The 26,506-nt window shown below is 40.1% G+C and overlaps 1 protein-coding gene across 1 annotated transcript in view; it reads left to right on the plus strand.

The window, feature by feature from the left end:
- Positions 1–26,506, plus strand: part of PGBD5 (piggyBac transposable element derived 5) — a 140,033-nt gene that overhangs the window by 109,220 nt on the left and 4,307 nt on the right. Inside the window, exons 4-5 of the mRNA XM_049776492.1 lie at positions 17,613–17,793; positions 21,376–21,573. Coding sequence (XP_049632449.1) covers positions 17,613–17,793; positions 21,376–21,573 — 379 coding nt within the window. The remainder of the gene's footprint in view (positions 1–17,612; positions 17,794–21,375; positions 21,574–26,506) is intronic.

The following is a 26,506-nucleotide window of genomic DNA, read 5'->3' on the forward strand; positions in this document are numbered from 1 at the left end:
CTTCTGTTCACATTCTTTGAAGATTTTTTTCCATTGTCTGATTGTTTGCTTTAAGGCTCTTTTTTTTTTATTCTCTTCTGTTGTATGGTGTTGTCATGCATCTCATCTTCCAGCTTACCAATTCATTCCTATCTGCTGTTATTCTGTTAGAGAGGCTTTCCAGTGAGGTTTTTCATTTTTGCCTACCAAGTTTTCAGACCTGTTATTTGTAGTTTGGAGCTTTCTTATTTCTACTTTCCTATCCTCTTGATTCTTATTTGTGGTTTGTTCAGCTTGATCCATGTTTTCTTTGAGGTTTATTAACATCTTCGATATTTCTTCTCTATACTTCTTATCTGAGAGGCAATATAAGAGGTTGAAACTTCTTTGGGTCATTAGAGCTGCCATCTTCATTCTCTATGCATGGTGTTGACCTGCATTGTTTCCCCCATTGTCACACTGGGAGTGTAGTGTTTCTACATGTTGTTCTGGGGATCATTGATTAGGAGATATGCATGTCTATGAGATGAAGCAGAGCAGCTGCATTCCTCTGCTCCACCCTTCATGGGTGAGGACAGCTCATCTCCGTTGTGCCCTCAGGAACTGTTCTGGATGGGATGGTTTATAGCCCAGCACACAGTAGAGCAGAGGATATTCAAAATGTCTCTTGTGTGTCAAAGCACATGGCAGGGACCACCTCTTCTGGATCTTAATGAGCCCTTCAGTCATTGCTTTTGTTACCAGTGTTCTTTGGGTGAAGTTGGGTCAGCACAGAGATGGACTGAACTTGATTACCTTTCTCAAGTTTTTTAACACATTTTAGAGGTGGTTTCAAGATAAATAGTAATGTGTTATATGTATTTCTAGAGATATTACTACCACAGCTTCCTTTCTTTCTATCACAATATCAATATAAACTACAGATAAATTAGTAAAATCCTTCTGGGTCCAGAGTGACAGTTCAGTGCTTAGGGCATTTGCCTTTCATGCAGCCAACCCTGTTCCATCCTTGCACCCCATATAGTCCCCTGAGCCTGATAGGAGTGACTCCTGAGAGCAGAGCCTGGAGTGAGCTTTGAGCACTGCTGGGTATGACTCCAAAACAAAATAAAAAATACAAACAACAAGGAAAAAAAACTTCCTTTCTAAGTATGTGTCTATAAGATAATAAATCATAGGAGCAAGAAAAATAATTTAGGATAAAGGGCTTGGCAACTGAAACAAACATTATTTTGTCTTAAACTTACACGTAAAAGAACATTAAAGTGAATATTGTTTCTTTCAGCATTGTATGAGTTTTTCAAGAAAGCACCAGGATGGTGATGCCTCCTTTGGGCATTATTGATGGAATGCTTAAATGTCTCTTTACAGTCTGAACACAGGTCTCTTTACATCTTTGCTAGTAATAACATTACATCAGGGCTAGGAAGAGATTCTGTTGGAGCTTATTATTCTTTTTATACAGTTATATATATTTTTCATAATAGCTAGTGAGGATCCAGAGTAATAGTGCAGTAGGTTGAGCCTTTGTTTTGCAAGTGCTCAAACCCAGGTTTAATCCCCAGCATCCCTTATGGCCCACAGTTTGCCAGAAGTAATTTCTGAGCACAGAACCAGGAGTGCTGCCAAGTGTGCCCCCTAAAACAAACAAAACAAAACAAAACAAAAATACAAAAACATATACAGGTTAATATTTTAATAAATAGAAATAATTCAAGTTAAGCCAACATAAATTAGGGGTCTGAAAAGATAAAGAAAACACCTATAAACAGAGTTTCTAAATTTAAGTATAAAAACATCAAACAGAAACAGAGAGTCCACTATGTGTGAGGAGAAACAACCTGTGCAAAATGATTTGTTACAATGAATCTTAAATGATGTTTTAATTAGAAACTGAAGCTTCTCAGCTTAATATAGTCCCATCTGTTTAACTCCACCTCCACTTGTTTGGAGAATGCTGTTTTCTCTTAAAATGCCTTTAGTCAATGTCATGGAGTGTTTTACATACGGGTTGTTCTTTATACCTTTGGTTTGTGGTCTGATATCAAGGTCTTTAATTCATTTAGATTTGACTGTGCATGGTGTTAGATGGAGGTCTTAGTTTACTTTTCTGCAAATGGCTGATTTTCAACACCACTTGTTGAAGAGGCTTTTCTTGCTCCCTTTTACATTTCTTGCCTCTTTATCAAAGATTAATTGGTTGTATATCTGGGGAAATTCTCTGAATAATCAAGTCTATTCCATTGATCTGAGGGACTGGCTTTATTCCATTACCATGCTGTTTTAATGACTATTGCTTTGTAGTACAATTTAAAGTTTGGGAAAATGATGCCTCTCATATTCCTTTTCCCAAGGGTTGTTGCTTCAGGGGTCTTCAAACTACGGCCCACGGGCCACATATTGTATTTATTCCCATTTTGTTTCTTCACTTCTAAATAAGATATATGCAGTGTGCATAGAAATTTGTTCATAATTTTTGTTTTTACTATAATCTGGCCCTCCACAGTCTGAAGGACAGTGAACTGGCCCCCTGTTTAAAAAGTTTGAGGACCCCTGCCTAGATGTTTGTGGGTGTTTATTGTTCCAAATGAATTTCAGAAGTGTTTGATCCACTTCTTTGAAGTGGGTATCTTTAGAGGGATTGCATTAAATCTGTACAATGCTTTGGGGATTATTGCCATTTTAATAATGTTAATCCTCCCCATCCATGAGCAGGGTATGTATCTACATTTCCTTGTGTCCTCTTTTATTTCTTGAAGCAGTGTTTTGTAGTTTTCTTTGTATAGGTTCTTTACCTCTTTAGTTAATTTGACTCCAAGATATTTGAGTTTTTGTGACACTAATGTGAATGGAATTGTTTTTTTAATGTCCTTTTCTTCTCTATGATTATCGGTGTATAAGAAGGTTATTGCTTTTGTGACAAAAAAGTCACAATACAAAAATGCTTTTCTCACACCTATATTAATTTTGTAGCCTGCCATTTTGCTATATGAATACATTGTTTCTAGAAACTTTTTGGTAGAGTCTTTAGAATTTTCTAAATATAGTATTATGTCATCTGCAAACAGTGTGAGCTTGACTTCTTCCTTTCCTATCTGGATGCCCTTGATACCATGTTCTTGTCTAATCGTTATCACAAAAACTTCCAGTACTATGTTGAATAGGAATGATGAGAGAAGGCAGCCTTGTCTTGTACCAGATTTTAGAGGAAAGTCTTTTAGTTTATCTTCATTGAAAATAATATTTGCCATTGGCTTATGGTAGATGCCCATGACTATATTGAGAAAAATTTCTTCTATTCCCATCTTGATGAGAATTTTTTATCAAGAATGGATGTTGGTCCTTATGGTAAGCTGAGAAGCTTCTATACCTCAAAGGAAATAGTGTCTAGGATACAAAAGCACAGAATAGGAGAAGCTATTCAACCAATACCCATCAGATAAGGGCCTAATCTCTAAGATATACAAGGTACTGACAACTTAAGAAGAAAAATATATCATCAAACCCCATCAAAAACTGAGGAGAAGAAATGAACAACAGTTTCTCAAAGAAGAAATACAAATGGCAAAAAGGCACATGAAAAAGTTCTCCACATCACTAATCATCAGGGAGATGAAAATCAAAACAACAATGAGGTACCATCTTACACCACATGATTGGTACACACTACAAAGAACAAGAACAATCAGTGCTGGCAGGAATGTGGAGAGAAAGGAACTCTCTTTTACTGCTGGTAGGAATGCATCATCTCTAGCCTTTATGGAAAACAATATGGAGATTCCCCAAAAAACTGGAAATTGAGTTCCCATATGATCTAGCTGTACCATTCCTAGGGATATACTCTAGGAACAAAAAAGTCACAATACAAAATGCTTTTCTCACAACTATATTCATTGCAGCACTATTTCCAATAGCCAGACTCTGGAAACAACCAAAATGCCCTTCAACATATGAATGGCTAAAGAAACCGTGGTGCATATACACAACGGAATATTATGCAGCTGTCAGGAGAGATGACGTCATGAAATTTTCCTATACAAGATGTATATAGAATCTATTATGCTGAGTGAAATAATTCATAGGGAGAGAGATAGAAACAGAACAGTCTCACTCATCTATGTGTTTTAAGAAAAATTAAAGACATTTTGTAATTCTGCCCAGAGACGACAGAGATGAGGGTCGAAAGGACCAGCTCACAATCTGAAGCTAACCACAAAGAGTGGTGCATGCATTTAAGGAAATAACTATACTAACAAACCAGTGCAGGACACAGCAACCAAGTTCTGGTGCAACAACAAAGCCACGCCCTGTACTGATGAGGCTTAGCCCTGACTTTCAGGATGATAAAAGATGGAAGAATAAAAGCAGAATTTAATGTGGATTGCTAAGAATGAACCATATTAGTAACTGACCAGACTTTCTAAGTACTAGCCAAAAGTTAGTAAGGAAGGGTTCTAGTGCCTAAATTCAGAAAACACCAATTTTTCTTCAATCTAATTTTTTTTTTTTTTGGTTTTTGGTTTTTGGGTCACACCTGGCAGCGCTCAGGAGTTACTCCTGGCTCCATGCTCAGAAATCGCCCCTGGCAGGCTCGGGGGACCATATGGGATGCCGGGATCCAAACCACCGTCCTTATGCATGAAAGGCAAACACCTTACCTCCATGCTATCTCTCCAGCACCATAACCTATGTTTCTAATGGATTCTTGTCCACAGATTTCCCATAACTGATTACCTTTACAGCTGAGGTACTTTCTAAAAAAAAGAGCATTATAAACTTGTGGCTTGTATAATTATTTTTCATTCTTTTTCTCTGAGCCTGTGTCTATCTTGTGATTTTAAAAGTATTTCCTATGAGTAACAAATAAATGTTTTAGTTTCCTGATTCATCCCACTATCTATATATTTTTAAGATTAATACAGACAGAAGGAAATAATAAAACTTAGAGCAGAAATTAATGAACTGGCACTCAAAAAAGCAATCCAGATCATCAATGTAAGCAAGAGTTGATTCTTTGAAAAAATAAACAAGATTGATAAACCATTAGCTTCACAAAGAAAGAAACTCTTATAACTAAATAAGAACTAAAAGGGAAAGACACTACCAATACTTACAGATATTCAAAGGGTAATCAGAGATTACTTTGAGAATCTTTATGCCACAAAATAAAAGGACCTGGAAGAATTGGATAATATTTTGGTCTCCTATAACTTCACAAGATTGAACCAAGATGATTTGTAATATCTGAACAGACAACACTGTTGAGGAAATTGAAATGCTAATCACAAAACATTCCCAAAACAAAAGCCTAGGCCAGATGGATTCACTAGTGAATTCATTCAAACTTTTAAAGAGGACATACTACCAATTCTTTTCAGGCTTTTCCAGGAAATTGAAGAAACAGAAACATTCCAAAATGTTTTTATAAAGCTAACATCACCCTGATACCAAAAGCAGACATAGACATCCCCCCCCAAAAAAGACAACTACAGACAGATATACCTGATGAGCACAGATGTAAAGATCCTCTACAAAATACTAACAAATAGAATCCAACTGCTCATCAAGGTTATATACCATAACAAAATATGATTCGTCCCAGAGATGCAAAAATGGTTTAACATGTGCAAGTAAATCAATATAACACTCCATAGTATAAAAATCATATGACCCTCTGTCTCAACAAGCTGTTATCCAGCGATACCTTCTCAGCCCACATCTCTCACCCCGTTAAGCTGCTACCACAGTCCCTGCTGACTCATCCTATGAAGCCATTTCTCTCTCTCTCTCTTTCTCTCTCTCTTTCTCTCTCTCTCTCTCTCTCTCTCTCTCTCTCTCTCTCACACACACACACACACACACACACATACACACACACACATTAACGTGAACTGGTGCATGCTACTGGATTCAGCTTCAGAAGGACCCCCAGCTCAAGGACACAACTAATCTCTTTTTGCTACAACCATCTCTCAGTCTCAATAAGACCATGGTGTGAGACGAAAATGTGCCCTGGATCTCATCTCTCCCCAAGATTATCTCAAAAGACTTAATGGTAATATCTATATTTTCTGTTTGTTTAATTCCTTAATAGTTATACCTCTTAGTATTTCTACTTCCAAATGTAAAGGTAACTTCCTCCATGCCTTTTTTTTTTTTTTTTTTTGGGCCACACCCGGTAACGCTCAGGGGTTACTCCTGGCTATGTGCTCAGAAGTTGCTCCTGGCTTGGGGGACCATATGGGACGCCGGGGGATCGAACCGCGGTCCGTCCTAGGCTAGCGCAGGCAAGGCAGGCACCTTACCTCTTGCGCCACCGCCCGGCCCACCTCCATGCCTTTTGTTTACATTTTTATTCATATATTTATTTAATTATTTTTCTTTGCCTGTTCTGGTTCTGCTTAGTATGAATTTTAGAAGAAAAGTTTTGCTTGGGATAAAAGCTCAAGTCAAAACTAGGCACAGTGATTGTATAGTCTGACATTTTTACCCCCCAAATGCACTAACAATATAATATGGCATAAACACACTGAAATGGAGAAATCTTATGTATAGAAACAAGTTCTTACCTACTAGGGATAAGAACCCATAACGTTTATAACACACCCTGAACATTTGTCATGGGAACTTGACTTAGACCTCACATGATCAGACATCAGCCATCCCACCCCAAACCCCAGATCCTAACTCTAGAACTGACACAGTTCCCTGCAACAGCACCAAGAATAAAACTCCCCTTGGGGGAGTCCCTAATATAGCTTTGGCACCAACTTGCACCAGGGCATATTCATAGGGTCTCATGATGGTGAGGAAATAGCAACAATTTGATCTAAAGGCAGGTTTTCCCACCACATCACCTAACAATGAGATGAAATCAGAAGATACTCCATTCTTTGATCTGTGCAAAAACCAAGATCTCTAAATACAGAAGACTGACAACAACAACTATGACTATACTTTGTCCTAGGACCTGGGCAAAAATCAAGATCTATAATTACAGAAGACTGACTTTGACAACCACAACTGAGCAGAATATTTCTTGACACCATAAAAAGGTCTCAGAGTTTGACAATGAACATGGCCGGAGCCTGTAGTAGATCCCATGTCAGTAGATCCCATGTCAGTATGTTTCAAGGGTGGAGAAACCCTGAATTTCTTAGGTCAAGGAAATTTCCTTTCTAATTTCCCAAATACTTAACTGTGTCTAGGCAAAAAAAAAAAAAAAAAAAAAAAAAAACCCTGCCACACTAGCCCCTCTTCCTTATTTTTGTTTTGTTTTGTTTTTTTCTTTTGCTTTCCTTCTTTTAAATTTATATTCATAGCTTCTAGACAGGGGCTCCTGTACTTTTTTTCTTTTTCTTTTTGATAGAACATAAATCATCTTGTTCTGCCTCATAAATTGAGGAGAAAAGTGGATGGTACCAGGGGCAAGCAGTCTCATGAACATTAGTGGAAATAAAAACTGACCAGACCTAAATACCCAACCCAAAGTCAATGACAATAGAATCGAGAGGCCAAAACTACAACAAGCTATACAGAAGGAACCTGTTATACCAGCAGTCCAAGGGGCTAGGGGTGGAGGTATGGGTGCACGCTGGGAACAGGAGCAGAGGGAGGTCAATACTGGTTGTGGGAATTGCCCCAATTCAGTGTCACTATGAACCTTAACCATAACTGTGAAAAACTTGTAATTCACATGGGTCTCAATAAAAAAATGTTTTTAAAAAATCATATGATCAGGGGCCGGGAAGGTGGCGCTAGAGGTAAGGTGTCTGCCTTACAAGCGCTAGCCAAGGAACGGACCGCAGTTCGATCCCCCGGCGTCCCATATGGTCCCCCCAAGCCAGGGGCGATTTCTGAGCACATAGCCAGGAGTAACCCCTGAGCGTCAAACGGGTGTGGCCCAAAAACCAAAAAAAAAAAAAAAATCATATGATCATAGCAATAAATTCAAAGAAAGCATTTGACAAGGTCCAGTGCACACTCAGGATGAAAAGTCTCAACAAGATGGGAATTGAAGGAACTTTTCTCAATATAGTCAAGACCATTTACCAGAAGCCTATCACAATTATACTCAGTGAAGAAAGACTAAAAGCCTTTCCTTTTTTTTTTTTTTTTCCTTTTTTTATTTTAATTATGACAACAAAGATGTAAAGAAGAGGACAGTGGAAGCCCAATCACCCATAAACAGAATTCTCGGTAGTCCCATCGATGATATCCCAGCCTTGAACTTTCAGCCAAAGAGCATTAAGAAAAACAAAACTGAACCCATGTACAATACAATTTCTTGTCCCTCAAATCCCCAGTTGTAGTACATACTATTTCTTAGCAGCACACAATATAATCTAAAGACATTATACTTATGTAGCTCCCTAAACATTGAGGGCAAAGTACATTTCTCTAGTTCTATGCACATGCTTACTAGTTTAAGTTAACCTCAAAAGTTTTAGTGGGTTGTTTTTCTTAAGGATTGGAGTCAAGGGAACATAGTAAAAAAATGGTATTAAAGTGGCATTTGTTTGCATAGGCCCATCAAAACATAAGGGACATGGAAAGACAAATTATGGTCTAAATACAAGAAGACCCTAACCCTGAAGTTTCCTGGCACAGGACTGACTCTAGGCTCCAGGCAAATTAGTTTGTCCAATTCAAGTCATCGTCTGTAGTGGCAATACACCTCCATTCCTCACATAGTCTCTGTTGTTGGTATCATGCTTCTGTATTAAGGATCCTGGAGTCTGCATATCCCATATTGCAGTCAGGATGGTGCATAGCATCCTCTCGTTTCACCTCACAATTAAGGGGCACTAGAGAGAACCATGTCCTGTAGAGCAGGTCATTGATGTTGTCGAGTCTTCTCAGTGTAAACGGAAGTCTCTTTTTAGGGGGTCGATGTCAGACCCTTGGTAGTGTCTTTCCTGGTAGAGGACTGCTTCCAGCTGTTGCTGAAAAAGACCCTGGATGTTTCGTAGATAGCTTGCCTGGTTCCGGCGTGAATGGAGGATGCCCATTCTTATGAGGCCTGTGCCAGGTCATTATATCAATGTTCAGGGTGTAAGGTACATTGTACTGAGATTTATTAGATAAGAACTTATCTGTATGTATGGTGTTTTCCCATTTTAATGTGTCTATGCAAACAAGGATCAATGCCATGGGGCGTTATTGGTGCATCTGGAGGCAATAGGAACAAGACCTGCATTTTCCATGACATAGTTCAATCATAAGCATCAAACTGAGGGACAGTTCCACCAACAATCCTTACTGTACAGCTTACAAAGAACAGACAAGATGAAAAGTGAATAGAAACATCAGGGTAGAAGAATATATAGAGAGTTACATCAGTTAAAGAAAATACCCATAAAATATTCAAAAGATATATGTGTTCAATGTGTGTCCTTCTAGATAGTTCTGGGATTTGTTAGATCTACTGTATGTCTTAGGTCAGAGATTAGAACTATGTGTTACTGAAGTTAAGAAGGGTAAATCTGGGGTACTAATGGTTGGAAGGAGCAAATGTCCGCGCGGTTTGCAAAATGTAGACTGGTATGAAATTACCAGTGACAGACTGAGTATATCTGAGCAGCTATCTGCCACCCACCAGATCAAACTCTACCCCCTAAGCCCCTCCCTAGGCCAGGGTCCCGGCCCGGCCTGGGAGTGGGGAAAAAAACCCAGGGTGCCCCGTCAGCTCCTCCCAGAAACCCACCTGGAGATCCGGAGGAATGGGGGAGAGAGGGGCCTGGTGACCCAGGTCCGGGCCCCCCTAACCCTAGGCCGGACTAAAAGGCCGCTGGCCCATGGGGGGCCTGCCAGCTGCCCGTCCGCGCCGGCTAAGAATCCTGCTCCGGGAAGGGAGAGAGACCCTCCCAAGCCTGAAGCTCAGGGACTGGAGCCCCTCCCTAGGCCAGGGTCCCGGCCCGGCCTGGGAGTGGGGAAAAAAAACCCCAGGGTGCCCCGTCAGCTCCTCCCAGAAACCCACCTGGAGATCCGGAGGAATGGGGGAGAGAGGGGCCTGGTGAACCAGGTCCGGGCCCCCCTAACCCTAGGCCGGACTAAAAGGCCGCTGGCCCATGGGGGGCCTGCCAGCTTCCCGTCCGTGCCGTAAAAGCCTTTCCTTTAAGATCAGGTACAAGACAAGGTTGCCCCCTCTTGCCCCTTCTATTCAATATAGTACTGAATGTACTTATTTTTTCCCATCACCAGTGTTCCCATACTCCATCATCCCCTGAATCTTCTACCCTATACTCTAATGCCCCTTGAAGGCATATTACAAAATTTAGTGGTTGCAGCTATAGTTCCTTTTTTTTTTTTTTTTTTTTTTTTGGTTTTTGGGTCACACCCGGCTATGCTCAGGGGTTACTCCTGGATCTACTCTCAGAAATCACTCCTGGCAGGCTCAGGAAACCATATGGGATGCCAGGATTTGAACCACCATCCTTCTACATATAAGGCAAACACCCTACCTCCATGCTATCTCTCTGGCCTTTATAAAAAATCCTACCCCAGTAGAAACAGGTCTTTTAAGTGTAGTTATAAAAGTTTATAGTAAGACTAAAGCAGTGTTTAAACTAGGATTCTACTATAGCCCTATTATATATTCTAATATGATATATATATTGGTTTTTGGGCAACACCCGGCGGTGCTCAGGGGTTACTCCTGGCTGTCTGCTCAGAAATAGCTCCTGGCAGGCACGGGGGACCATATGGGACACCGGGATTCGAACCTAATATTATATATTCTAATTAATGTCACTTTGTATTTGTTTGTTTGTTTTTATAAAATCTGTATTTAGGGCCGGAGAGATAGCATAGAGGTAGGGCATTTGTCTTGCAAGCAGAAGGAAGGTGTTTCAAATCCCGGCATTCCTTATGGTCCCCCGTGCCTGCCAGGAGCGATTTCTGAGCAAAGAGCCAGGAGTAACCCCTACGCACTACTGGATGTGACCCAAAAACAAAACAAAACAAAAATTTAAGCACCATGATTACAAGCATAATTGTAGTTGGGTTTCAGTCATAAACAGAATACCTCCCTTCCCCAATGCAACAGTCCTGCCACCAATGTCCCCTCTCTTCTTCCCCACCCCTGCCTGTATTCAAGACAGACATTCTACTTCTTGTCATGATAGTTGTTAGTGTAGTTATTTCCCTAACTCATACACCACTCTTTGTGGTGAGCTTCAGATTGTGAGCTGGTCCTTCCGGCCCTCATCTCCATTGTCTCTGGGCATTATTACAATAATGTCTATTATTTTTCTTAAACCCATAGATGAGTGAGACTATTCTGTGTCTATCTCTCTTCCTCTGTTTTATTTCACTCAGCATAATAGATTCCATGTACATCCATGTATAGGAAAATTTTATGACTTTATCTTTCCTGATGGCTGCATAATACTCCATTGTCTATATGTACCACAATTTCTTTAGCCATTTATCTGTTGAAAGGCATCTTGGTTGTTCCAGAGTCTGGCTATTGTAAATAGTGCTGCAATATTAATTTTCGATATTGGGGCAAGAAATCCAAACTGGAGCAAGGAAAACCTCTTCAGCAAGTGGTGTTGGCACAACTGGTTAGCCACTTGCAAAAAAGCAAACTCAGACCCCCAGCTAACACCAGGCATGAAAAAAATGGATTAAAAATCTTTTTTTTTTTTTTTTTTTTTTTTTTTGTTTTTTGGGCCACACCCAGTAACGCTCAGGGGTTACTCCTGGCTATGCGCTCAGAAGTTGCTCCTGGCTTGGGGGACCATATGGGACACCGGGGGATCGAACCGCGGTCCGTCCAAGGCTAGCGCTGGCAAGGCAGGCACCTTACCTTTAGCGCCACCGCCCGGTCCCAGGATTAAAAATCTTGATATCAGATATAAGGTATATAGAACAACACATAGGTAAAACACTCCATGACATTGAGACTAAAGGCATCTTCAAGGAGGAAACAACACTCTCCAAACAAGTGGAAGCAGAGATAAAATAGATGGGACTATATTAAGCTGAGAAGCTTCTGCACCTCAAAGGAAATAGTGCTTAGGATACAAAAACCACCCACAGAATGGAGTTAGATGTTTATTTCTGGTTAAGTTCTGTCAGTACCCATCAGATAAGGGGCTAATATCAAAAATATACAAAGTACTGACAAAACTTAACAAGAAATAAATATCTAACTGCATCAAAAAATGGGAAAAAGAATTATACAGACACTTCCTCAAAGAAGAAATAAAGTGGCCAAAGACACATGAAAAAATACTCCACATCACTAATCATCAGGGAGATGCAAATCAAAACAACGATGAGGTATCATCTCACACCACAGAGACTGGTACACATCACAGAGAACAAGAACAATCAGTGCTGGCACGGATGTGGAGAGAAAAAACTCTTACTGCTGGTGGGAATGTTGTCTAGTCCAGCCTTTATGGAAAACAATATGGAGATTCCTCTAAAAACTAGAAATTGAACTCCCATATGATCCAGCTATACCACTCTTAGTGATATACCCTAGGAACACAAAAATACAACTCAAAAATCCTTTCCTCACACCTATATTCAGAACTGAATGTACTTGCCATAGCAATCAGGAAGAAAAAGATATCAAGGACAAACAGGTAGGAAAGGAAGAAGTCAAGCTCTCACTGTTTGCAAAACTGATATGATACTATATTTAGAAAATCCTCAGGACTCTCACCAGAGGCTTCTAAAAACAGATTTGTATAGTAAATTGACAGTCTACAAACTTAACCTGCATAAATCCATGGCTTTTTTATATACAAATAATGAAAGAGACTTTGAAAAAAATCCAATTTACAGTTGTGTCTCAGAAAACCAAGTACCTTGAAGTCAACTTAAGTAAAGAGGTGAAAGACATATGCAAAGAAAACTACAAAACACTGCTTCAAAAAATAAGAGGACACAGGAAATGGAGATATATACCCTGCTCATGGATTTTAAGGATTAACATCATTAAAATGGCAATCCTTGGGGCCAGAGCGGTGGCGGAAGCAGTAAGATGTGTGCCTTGCATGCGCTAGCCTAGGATGGACCACAGTTTGATCCCCCCAGTGTCCCATATGGTCCCCCAAGCCAGGAGCGATTTCTGAGTGCATAACCCCTGAGCATCACCAGGGTGGCCCAAAAAACAAAAACAAAACAAAACAACACAAAAAAGCAATCCTTCCAAAGCATATCATGCAATCTCTATACATATTATGCAGTCCCTATAACAATACCATGATGTTTTATAAAAAATTGAAACAAACACTATTAAAATTTATTTGTAACGATAAACTTCCAATAATAGCTAAAGAAATCCTTGAGAGAAAGAAGACAGGAAGCATCTCTTTCCCCAACATTAAACTTTTTATAAAGCAGTAGTCATTAAAATAGTACGGTATTGGAATAAAGATAGACCCTCAGTAGAATAGACTTAAATATTCTGAGATTGACCCCTAGGTATACAATCAATTAATATTTTATACAGGGTAAAAATACACAAATTGGAGCAGGGAAAGCCTCTTCAATAAGTGGTGTTGGGAAAATTGGTCAACTACATGTAAAAAGTGAACTCAGGCCTCTCTTTCACACCATGCATAAAGGTCAAATTAAAATGGATCAAAGACCTTTGCATCAGACCTGAAACCATAAGGTACATAAGGAAAACATAAGCAAAACATCCATGACATTGAAACTAAAGACATCTTCAAAGATGAAACACCACTGTCTAAGTAAATGTAAGCAAAGATAAACATTAAACTGAGAAGTTTTTATACTTAAAAGGAAATAGGGATTAGGACACAAAGGCTACCAACAGAATGGGAGAGACTATTCACCCAATGCCAATCTGATAAGGGGTTAATATCTAAGATATCCAAGGCATTGATAGAACTTACCAAAAATGGGGAGAAAAAATAAACAGACATTTCCTCAGATGAGAAATACAGATGGCCAAAAGACACATGAAAATATGCTCCACATCAGCAATCATCAGGAAGATGCAAATCAAAACAACAATGAGACATCATCTCATACCATAGAGTCTGGCACACATCACAAAGAATGAGAACAACCAGTTCAGGTGTGGATGTGGGGAGAAAGACAGTCATTCACTGCTGATTGAAATATAGACTGAGCCAGCCTTTCTGGAAAACAATAAGGATATTTCTCAAAAAACTAGAAATTGAGCTTCCATATGATCCAGCAATACCCTTCCTTGGAATATAGCCTAGAAATCCAAAAACACCATACAGAAAAGTGTTTTGCATTCCTATTTTAGTCACAATATTATAATATACAAATATTGTATATTTACAATATAGAATCTGGAAACAACCCAAGTGCCCAAGAACAGATGAGTGGCTAAGAAAACTGTGGTACACCTACATAATGAAATGTGTATACATGGATGGATATGAGCATTATTATGCTAAGTTAAATGAGTTAGAAGGGATGGGTAGATATAGAATAATCTCACTCATTTGTGGGACATAAGAAAAATAAAAATAGTATGGTATTAATATCCAGAAACAATAAAGATGAGGAACAGGAGGACTGTAGAATTACATATTAATTATGAGTCCTGGATGATGGGGAATAATGAGGCCTTTTTCACAGGGCCAGGTCCATGCGTCTGCATCCCCTTCCAGCTGGCAGGTCTCAGGCTTCAGGGTAGCAGTGAGGAAATGGCCCACAAGCAGTCAGTAGAAGTCAGGAGACATGAAGCTTTATTAATAATAGGCCACATATGTGGCTTCTATACTAACCTTTTAAGCAGGCTCCATCAACTGCTCTGAATTTAATCTTGAATCTGACATTTCTCCATGCTGCCTACTTCTACTCAGCCTTTTTGCTGAATTCCCCTGACTCTTCCTCTGAAATCCCCTTTCTGCCCCTGAGGCAACCCTTTTGTTACCTTCCATAGACCCCTCCTAGAAGTGGGCTGGTCTGACCAACAGGTAATATTAGCATTTGGCCCTGGGAGGGGATGACAGAGGACCATTGTCAAAAAAAAGAATAGAGGGGCCGGAGAGATAGAATGGAAGTAAAGCGTTTACCTTGCATGCAGAAGGTCAGTGGTTCGAATCCGAGCATCCCATATGGTCCTCCCCCCCCCCCCACCCCAGGCCTGCCAGGAGCAATTTCTGAGCGTAGAGCCAGGAGTGACCCTTGAGCACTGTTGGGTATGACCCAAAAATTTAAAAAGAAAAAAAAAACTTAATAATAACAAGAAAGGAAAGTAAAATGCCTGCCCTGGAGGCAGGTGGGGGAAAGTAGGTGAGAGGGAAACTGGGAAAATTGGTGGGAAACATGTACTGGTGAAGGGTGATGTACATTCTATGACTGAAACTCAACAATGAGCAATTTTGTAACCATGGTGCTTAAATAAAGTAATTATATTTAAAAAAAACTAAAAATAGAATTTAGTCAATTGACATTCCAGGATACTATTGCCAGAAAGAGCTATTATGCCATGTTATTGTGTAGAATTGATGCTTCTTGGTGGTTGCTTGGTTTATGTATGTGGCCATTAAACAGTTTGTTAGAGCCAGTTTGCTTATTGCAAATTTTGCCAGGTTTTTTTCCTCTGAGAATTTGTTTTTTATCTATCCCTCTCATTTAAATGATAGGTTTGCTGGGTAATGGACTATAGGTTGAAAGTTTCTTTCATTCAGTAATTTGAATATGTCATTCCACTCTTTTCTTGCCTACACAGTTTGATCTGAGAGATCTGTTGTGACTAATGTTCTTTCTTTCATTTTTAACATTTTTCTTCTACCTTACTGCATTAAGAAGTCCTTATCATTTTTGGGTTGTTGTTTCGTTTTTTTTGTTTTGTTTTGTTTTTTGTTTTTTCAATTTAATTACTATATATCCTGATGATGTTGTTGTTGTTTTGTAGTCTGTTTTGTTTGGTTCTCTTTTGACTTCTTGAATTTGTGCAGCTGATTCTTTTCAGGGAGTGGGAGAATTGCCTGCAGTTGTCTCTCCCACTACTTATTCTTCCCCTTTCTGGTATTTCTGTAATTCAGAGATGATTGCTTTGTTCATTAGACACGTTTTTTTTTTGGTCTTTCATCTTTTTTTTCTTTTTTCTTTTCATCTTTCTTATCAGTGCTGGCTTACAATTTATCTTCAAGTTCATCTATATGGTTCTACCCTTGAGAGCTTCTGCTCATGCTGTGAGATTCTGCTAGTGTGTTCTTTAGTTTCATTTGTATAAATTCTTTTCTAAAAATGTTCTTCTTTGAGTTGGTTGAATTTTTTTACCTGTTTCAGAGGCCAAGAAACATCAAAAATGAAAAGATGGAGTCCTTCCTGTAGAATCTGTTATGCACAGAGCCATAACACAGCTGCATTGAAGACGTTCTATGACATTGGAGCAGTGTTAATAATTTTTAGAATTGATGTATTTCAGAAAGTGTCTTTAGGGGCCCGAGAGATAGCATGGAGTAGGGCATTTGACTTGCATGCAGAAGGATGGTGGTTTGAATCCTGATATCTCATATGGTCCCTGGTGCCTGCCAGGAGCGATTTCTTAGTGTAGAGCCAGGAGTAACCCCTGAGCACTGCCAGGTGTGACCCAAAAACCAAAAAAAAAAAAATGTGTCTTTAGAATTAGTATCATGTTCATTAGCTTTTCTTCTGTCTCAGGATCATCAGATCTTATTTTTCTAGTAACTAAATATTTTACTAAGGTGGATATGCTTATTTTATCCCTATAAGTCATCTATATTTGTTTATGCTAAAGTTTTTTCTATATTAAATCTAGAATTTTTTTAATGAAACGTTGTGACAATTTGCATGCCTTACCAGTTCTGTGCTGTGTGGAATATTCAGTATTGATCACATTTCCTTCCAAGTATCATCTGTGGTTCCCAGAAACTAAAAGGTATAGATGAACACTGTTAAAGTGTGAATTGCTGCTAACATAGTCACCCAGAACATTGCATGGGAACTATTCTCCCTAGAGTAGCATAGTAGTTGGTGCCCTAGTGATTCATTCTGCCAGTCAGGGGAGGGCAATATTCCTAAATCCTTCTCAGTTCCTACATCTATGCCTTTGATGATCAGTTTCCAAGTGTGGAAACTGATTGCTACTTCCAGCACACACTTACTAGTGGTCCTCAAATGCCAAGTGAACTCTTAATTCCTGATTCTGTCTCCGTGCTGCAAGGTGAAATGAATAAATAGTTCCTTTCTGCCTGCATGCTGGTTACTGTAAAGAAAAAGGGAAAAGATTCCACAAAGATTGCAGATGACTTTGTGAGTTAAAAAATCTGTATTCAAAAGAAAATGTACATATATTCATTCCTTATTCCCTTACTAGCAAGGTAGCCTTTAGTTTTATTTATTGTAAACTTAAGTCATTTCTGTGCTCCAGAAATGGTAATGTGTTTGCTTTTACCACAACTACCAAGCTTCACTGTTTATCCTCTCTCTATGTAACATTTCCTAATTGAAGAATTGAGCTTAATAATCTGCTTCTGACCTATAAGTGACTTGGGCCCTCTCTGAGATAAACAAGTAACGGAGAAGAGTGGCTTTCTCATCACTTATATTCTTGGCCAACTGGTAGAAACTGGTGCCCCTTGAGTCCCTGGCCTAGTTCTCTGGTGAACCCTGAACCCTGTGTATTTCTTTTAAAGATTCATGTCCATCTGAAGGAAGGTGGAGGCCTAGATGGACTGGATTCACTGAAGAACAAACCCCAGCTCCACAGCATGGTGGCTCGGAACCTCTGCCAGAATGCAACAGGCAAAAACTACATCATCTTCACTGGGCCTAGCATCACCAGCCTAACACTATTTGAGGAGTTTGAAAAGCAAGGTTAGTCAAGTGGAAAGTTGTTCTGAGAATGATGTACTTTTTCCCTGGAGATATGGTGAGAGAGAGCAAGAGGTGAAAGTGTGAATGGGCTGTGGAAGACGGGAAGACAGGCAAAGAGACCTACCATGAGAATGCAGATTCGGGGCCGGCAAGATAGCATGGAGGTAAGGCGTTTGCCTTCCATGCAGAAGGATAGTGGTTCGAATCCCGGTATCCCATGTGGTCCCCAGTGCCTGCCAAGGGCGATTTCTGAGCATAGAGCCAGGAGTAACCCCTGAGCGTGCTGGGTGTGACCCAAAAACCAAAAAAAAAAAAAAAAAAGAAAGAGAATGCAGATTCATTTCAGCCTGCAGCTTGTCTGGACCCTGCTGAGCACTGAGGGGCTATAGGAATACTAGGCTTGAGATTTCGGGAACAAAGCCAAACCTGTCTTTAGTACCCATTATTTTTTGTTTCAGGAATGCATGTAACAGTGTCAGGGGCCACCCCCTGCTCTGCCTAGAGGTCATTTCTGGAGGTGCTTGAGGAATCATGTGGTAATGGGGGTCAAACTAAGGCCTCTTGCATGCAAAGCATATGGTCAATCCATTGAGCTCTCTCTCTGGTCTAAAGGGACAATGCCAGCATTTGTTTATTGTTTTTACATGTTGGGAGTTGGACACAGGGCCTCACAAGGCAAGGCAGTGTTGTACTTCTGAGCCACATCCCCTACTCAGAGCACATGTTGATGTGTGTGTATATGTATGTGTGTGGTTCTTTGTTATAAAGACATGACCAAATAAGAAGTATTAGTGTTTCAGCCCATTTGTGGTGCTATTTTTAAAAATGACACAAACAAGATGGTTTATAAACAATATAATTTTATTTCTCACAGCTCAAAGGCCAAATCAAGCTACCAAAACTGCTGAGTTCTATTGAGGTCCTTTTAATATTTTAGACTTCTCATTATTACCATGAAGGAAGGAGCTGTGGTATTTCTTTTATTAAGGATATTAACCACATTACTAAAGACTCCTCCTCCCTGGACACTATTTTCCTCCTAGGCTGGGATTATGCAAGTAAAGTCTAGCACACAAAAAGACAATATTGAACTGCTGAGATAATTTAGTGTGGAGTTGCTGTGTAATTTGGGAAATTTGGAAGAATTTGGAAGAAAACTGGAGCAAATGCATGTAATGCAGCCTCCTTGGGGAAAATGAGGGATTCCTTTGTTGAAGCGTGGAAGAGAGCCAAGGCTGCTTCCCATTTACCTGCTCCTGTAAGCCCAAATGTGGGTGTAATGTGTTTGAAATTGGAGCCATGAGGATTCCTTAAACTACCCTGATAGCACTCATATGCCACATGGGGGCCCACTGCGTTTCTTGTACCATTTGTATACCATTGATTGGCGTCCAGTAGTAAAGTCAAGGTCAGTAATCAATGTAGGCCTGGTACAGCTCTATGTGTTTGATGTAGAAGAAAGATGCAGAAGAATTATTGAAGTTCCCAGTGCTGCTTCTCTTTGAACCTAGAATGCTGGCCCATGACCTGGGAGGAAAGGAGCGGTCCCTAGCTCAGAATTAAGATGAAGATAGTGGAGAATTTTCTGGCAGAAATAAATCAGCATGGAATTTGAGTTTTCTCAAAGAAAAGATTGCCTTTCCTGTTTTTAAAAATCAAGTATCAAACTATTTAAGCCTGTGGTCCACAAAGGACCTCTTGGGCTTTTAGCTGCAATGATTAGCACTTACCAGGTCACATAGATGGCTGCCTGCACTTCCAAGGACTTTAACTACATTGGTCAGAAGTGGTGCCCTTCCCACCAAGCAAAAATTTCTAAGCATCTGTCCTAAATATCCTCCTAGGCAGTCAAAGTTCAAAGGAATTAAAGATCTGGGGAGATGGCTCAAAGGACTTGAATGCATGGTTTGTACCACATGGTCCACATGCATCTCCCAAGCACCACCAGGAGTAACCCTGAGCACTACAGGTAATGACCCCAAAACAAAATGAAAAAGAACTGTACCACACAGTTTTCTTGTAAATTAGCCATCATCAAAGACATTTTTCTAATAATCATTTATAGCAAGAAATAGAATCATGAAAACTTGAGTGATGTTCAGATTTTCCTCTTCACGCTTACAAAAATAAAGCTACTCTTTGGTTGTTTGTGTATTAGAGATCTGGGTTGGTGGTTCAGAATTCTTACTCTCATTCACATAGTTATTCCCTGTTTTAAATTTTTACTTTAGGCCAGAGAGATAGCATGGAGGTAAGGCGTTTGCCTTTCATGCAGAAGTCGTTGGTTCAAATCCTGGCATCCCATATGGTCCCCATGCCTACCAGGAGTGATTTCTGAGTGTGGAGCCAGGAGTAACACTTGAGCACTGCCAGGGGTGACCCAAAAACAAAAAAAAAAAAACATAAAATTGTACTTTAAAAAATATGTATAAGGATGCACTAATTCCTCTATAGAGGTTCTGGCAGTCATGCATAAGTTTTCAAGCATAAGCCCTCTCTCAAGAAACAAGACTCAACTCAAATGTGACAACCAGTACACTTAAGAATGATGGAAGCTAACTGTTTATGAGAGGTTATGGTTTAGTTATTCTCCCAGCATGGATGGAAAAGCAACAATGAGTTGTATACTAAAAGAATATGCATTTTTATGGAGTTTGTGTCAGGCTTCAGTAGGCTAAGATGAGAACAGAGGACAAAACTCTTCCCAGAATCTACATCAAAAATCTCTCACATTCGTGTAGGGAGTTAGGCTGAAACTAGAGGTGACCAAGAGGTATACTTCTCTGTGGCCTCTATGACTGCCTGGTGAACTGATAGTGGGTCAATTGTGAGGATAGATGGGGAATTATGAGATCCTGGGCCTCTGCTCAAAGTCCTTCCCATTCCTATAGAATACTAAGGACATTAGATGCCATTTTAATTCCTTCTCCCTTGGAAGGATCTTCAATCCAGTCACTGCAGTTTATATCTACTGGCAGAGCACTGTTCAGCTACACACTTTTGATGATTATTTCTTCTGAAAAAATCTTCCCACAAAGATGATTCTCCTCTTCATATGCTGCTTGTGAAAACTGTGCAGACAGATGAATGTTGAACTTTGACTGCTCACATTATGGTGAGCTAATTAGGGAGACTTAGACCTATCAGAGAGACTGTGTTCACTATTCATCTTTGCCCTCCCAGCTGTGAATCCAGGGATTTTTGTATAACTGCAGTTTTTCTGTAATAGGAATACAATAACCTGATTACAAAAGTTTATAACAAGTTGAGGGGATGGTAGGTGCATGTGCTTATCATTGTGTCTATCATACAGCAAGCATTCAAGCAAAAAAGAATTGTCAGTACTTTGCTGCCTAGGTTATAGTTTAACTATGTAACCCTAAATTTGCCTTTGTCAGTACTGTGAGAGACAGCCAATCTCAAAAAAATCCCTAAACTTTACTTTCCTAGAAAGACTTATAGAGCATTAATTTTCCATCATTGCCTCAGAAGAGAGTAGCCCATCTTTTCCTTCACATGTGCAAGGTAGAATAGCACTAACATCTCTGATGTTTATCTGTTTGGGTTCCCTATTGTCCACAGGAATTTACTGCTGTGGACTGCTCAGCTCCAGGAAGAGTGACTGTACTGGCCTACCATTGTCCATGCTCACAAATTCCACCACCACGCCTGTCCGGGGCCAGCACTGGATAAAGATGAAGGGAAACATGTCTCTGATCTGCTGGTACAACAAAGGGCACTTTCGTTTCTTGACCAATGCCTACTCACCTATGCAAGAAGGTAGGCATAAACCCCTATGTGCAAGTACTGGGGGTCGGGATGAATGGTGATAGGCTTGATGGATATTTTGATGAGTACAGCAGGGCTTGAGTTTCAAATCTTCTATGTGTAAACCTGGGGTTAGGATGGTGAGTTCCTTGAAGACCTGTCACCTTTTTTTTTTTTTTTTGGTGGTTTTTGGGTCACACCCGGCAGTGCTCAGGGGAAACTCCTGGCTCCATACTCAGAAATTGCTCCTGGCAGGCACAGGGGACCATATGGGACACCGGGATTCGAACTGATGACCTTCTGCATGAAAAGCAAATGCCTTACCTCCATGCTATCTCTCTGGCCCCAAGACCTGTCACTTTTTTTTTGTTTTGTTTTGTTTTGGTTTTGGTTTTAGGCCACACCCAGCATTGATCAGGGGTTACTGCTGGCTGTTTGCTCAGAAATAGCTCCTGGCAGGCACGGGGGACCATATGGGACACCGGGATTCGAACCAATCACCTTTGGTCCTGGATCGACTGCTTGCAAGGCAAACGCAGCTGAGCTATCTCTTCGGGCCCAAGACCTGTCACTTTTAAAGCTTCATTGACTTTCCTCTCATTACGTGTCACTACTGGGGTATTAACAATGGTGGTGCAGCTTGAAGATAACTTCCCTTAGGTCTCCATATAATGTTGTATATGACTGTGTTAATTGCCTGTGTTACTCCTGGCTATGCACTCAGAAATTGCTCCTAGCTCAGGGGACTATATGGGACACTGGGGATCAAACCAAGGTCCGTCCTGGATCAGCCATGTGCAAGGAAAATGCCCTACTGCTGTGCTATCACTCTGGCCCCTATATATTATATATACTCACTTTATATATGCATACTCACTTTAATATCTTGGACTTTTTTAATCCTTCTTTCTAGGAGATAAATCAACCATTCCTATCTTTTAAGTGTCTTCCTTAGAAATTAACCATTGCTTTACAGTTTAGGGGGAGTATTTACTTGATTTTATCATAAAATTTGCTGGTGGCAGGATTCGAAAGGTATAACCAAGGAAATTGACACAAAGCTCATATATAACCATAGGAACAGAGAAATAATATTGAGGTTAAGGAAGGTGTTTGCATACTATTAGCAGTTTGACACTGTATGTCACTTAGGCATAACGAGGAATGATCTCTGAGCACAAAGCTGGTAATAGCCTCTGCACACTTCTAGATAAAGCCCCAACCTTTTCCCAAATTTTAGTACAACTAAAATTTTATTTTAGTACAACTAAAATACTATAAAAGTCCTGGGAGGAAAATTAAAAGTTCAGTGACAAACTATTTATAGCAAGCCTAATTAACAAATTCCACATTCCTTTCATATCTTTTCTCATCACTTTGTTTTTGGTTTTTTTTTTGGGTGGGGGGCTGCCTGGTGGTGCTCAGGGCTCTGCACTGATACTCCTGACATGCTTGGGGGACCATATGGGATGCCAGGGATCAAACCAGGTGGGTCCCAGGTTGGCCGCATGCAAGGCAAAAGCTGTGCTATTGCTCTGGCTCTTTCCTCATCAGTTTTAAAGGAATACCTGCCAAGGAACTCAGTGTGAGTGAGTGAGTGAGTGAGTGAGTGAGTGAGTGAGTGAGTGTGTGCGTGTTTAATTTCATCTCCTAACCCTACCCACACCACACCATAATTGGATTATATTTCTATAAAGATTACAACCAGGGGCCGAAGAGATAGCATGAAGGTAAGGCATTTGCCTCTCATGCAGGAGGTCATCGGTTCAAATCCCAGTGTCCCATATGGTCCCCCGTGCCTGCCAGGAGCAATTTCTGAGCCTGGAGCCAGGAATAACCCCTGAGCACTCCTGGGTGTGACCCAAAAACCACACACACACACACACACACACACACACACACACACACACACACACACACACAAAAGATTACAACCAACCAACTCAAATGTTTGAAGTTTTTCTACCTCACTTAATTTTAGAGATAAGAGCATGCTTCCATTCTCAACTGCTATAACAAGAGCATTTAGAGAAAATTTAGGATAGACCCAGCATGTCAAAATTGTCAAAAGCAACAACTTGAATTGGCCTCAGTACTCAGATGGGTGGGGCCTCAGTTTTCATAAGGGAATAAGATGCCAGAACTGCTTCCCACTAAGTTTCCTTGAGAGGCTGTCTCAAAAATATCTGAAATCAGTACATTGTACCACTTGATATAGGGAAAATGAAGTGAAGAAGAAAAACATTTAAGAAGATTGGAAAGAAGTAGGCAATAGGATTTAAAATGACAATTTTTAGGGAGGGGAGAGATAACTCAATGGGCTCAGTGACGACCTCTAGGAACAGAGCTGTGAGTGGTCCCCAAGAATTGTGACATGTAACAAAAATATACAGAAAAATATAGGACGTATTTTTAAATACAATTTATTTTATTTTTTGGTTTGTGGGCCACACCCAGCATGCTCAGGTGTTACTCCTGGCTCTTTGCTCAGAAATTGTTCCTGGCAGGTTCGGGAGACCAGATGGGATGCCAGATATCGAACCCAGGTAGGCAACATGGGTATCCCTGGTAGGCAACATGGGACATTTTATTTTATTTTGGTTTTTGGGCCACACCCGTTTGATGCTCAGGGGTTACTCCTGGCTATGTGCTCAGAAATCGCCCCTGGCTTGGGGGGACCATATGGGACGCCGGGGGATCGAACTGCGGTCCTTCCTTGGCTAGCGCTTGCAAGGCAGACACCTTACCTCCAGCGCCACCTACCCGGCCCCAACATGGGACATTTTAAAATTCTTTTCTCAAAGGTTGAAATGTATAGATGACAAGAGTATAAGAAAGGGTAGTGGTGGAAGAAGATGGTAAAATTAGAGTTGATTTCGATATGTATGGAACCTTGATGTTATTTAATTCAGTTTTAAAGTATTCTACTCTAAATCATAAAATCTGAAATTTTGGACCCCCTTATACATCCTGAGACACATGTACTTTACAACACTGCAGACATCTCCACCTCTAAGGGCACTAGTGCCTTTCTTAAGTGTTTTTGAACAATGCTTAAGGGATAATTTTCATGAGCACCTAGGAGCTAAGCTACATAATGGCAAAAAGAGAGCACATGAGCCCAAAGGCTGGAGCCACAGAAACAACTAAGTGACGGTGATTTGAGTTAACAGTCAAGCTAGGCAAGCAGCTGCCCCCTGCCATTTTTCAGTGTACCCTAAAACATGATCTATGAAAAAGTATTCTTCATCACTTATCACCAGGGAAGTCCGATAAAAACAACAATGGGTTGGGCCCGGAGAGATAGCACAGTGGCGTTTGCCTTGCAAGCAGCCGATCCAGGACCAAAGGTGGTTGGTTCGAATCCCGGTGTCCCATATGGTCCCCCGTGCCTGCCAGGAGCTATTTCTGAGCAGACAGCCAGGAGTAACCCCTGAGCATCGCCGGGTGGGGCCCAAAAACCAAAAAAAAAAAAAAAAAACCAAAAAAAAAAAAAACAAACAAAAAAAAAAACAATGGGGGCTGGAGTGATAGCACAGTAGGTAGGGTGTTTGCCTTACACGTGGCTGTCCCAGGTTCAATCTTTGGCATCCCTTGTGGTCCCCTAAGCCTGCTGAGAGCAATTTCTGAGTACAGAGCCAAGAGTAATCCCTAAGCATGGCCAGACGTGGCCCCCAAACCAAAATAACAATAATAATAATAATTTTTTTTAAATGAGGTAACCTCACACCAGTGAGATTGATACACCTCTAAAAGAACAGAAACAACCAATGGAGATGGGGTGAGGGGATAAGAAACCCTGATTTACTATTGGTGGAAATTTCATCTATTGTAGCCTCGATAGACACCAGTATCAAGACAAGATAATTAAGAATTGAGCTTCCTAGTGCTCGCTTCGGCAGCACATATACTAAAATTGGAACGATACAGAGAAGATTATCAAGAATTGAGCTTCCTAAAAAAAAACAAAAACAAACAAACAAAAAAAAACAAAAAAGAATTGAGCTTTCTGTGACCCAATGGTTACACTTCTTGACATATAATGTAAGAATTCAGAACATTAATTCAGAAAGATATTTTACACCTTATATTCAATGCTTTGATTTTTGGGCAACACCTATTCACATTTGCCAAGATTTGACAACAAACCAAATGCTAAAGAACAGATAAGTAGGTAAAGAAAATTGTGGTATATATGCATAATGGAACAGTACTTCAGCTATAAGATAAAATCTTGCACTCCAAGGGCTGGTAAGATAGTACTGTTAGTAAGGCACTTGCTTTCAGTGCAGCTGATCTGGGTTCAATGCGTGGCACCCCATATTGCACTCACAAGCTTACCAAGCACAGATCCTGGTTACTGCAAGTGTTGCTCAAAACCAAAGGATAAATATTCTTGTTCTTTACTACTATGTAGATGAAACTGGCAGGTAACATCTTGAGTGAAACTTTTTCAGAAGCAGAGAGACAAATACAAAATGATCACTTACATATGGAGTATAAAAAAATAGTAGTAAGGGAATAAAAGTGATGTGCACGAATAGATCTGAGAGTAGAACTACAGAACTAAGGTGATAACCGGGGATAGAAAGTGTGTAAAGGACTCTAACACTTTGGCAGAGGGTGAAATACAGGAATGTCCTAACATTGTATATCTGAAATATTTCTATTAATTATTAATCATGGCACCTAATTTTTTTAAATTTTAAGAAAACAGAGCATGTTTTTCAAAATTAAACATCAAATTCATTCTCAGGCATACAAGCCATGGGCTATGTTGTTGAACCATATCATTAGCCCAAACATAATTTTTAAGAACTGTGTAGTAGTTTGTTCATTGTGGGGAAAAATTTATAATTCCTTTATCTTGACTCCTATTGATGTCAAGTTCTTTCACAATACGAATACTTATGTGGTGAATATAAGCATACATAAATCTTTGGGT

Source organism: Suncus etruscus, chromosome 7 (genome assembly GCF_024139225.1).
Source record: "Suncus etruscus isolate mSunEtr1 chromosome 7, mSunEtr1.pri.cur, whole genome shotgun sequence".
NCBI classification, from domain to species: domain Eukaryota; kingdom Metazoa; phylum Chordata; class Mammalia; order Eulipotyphla; family Soricidae; genus Suncus; species Suncus etruscus.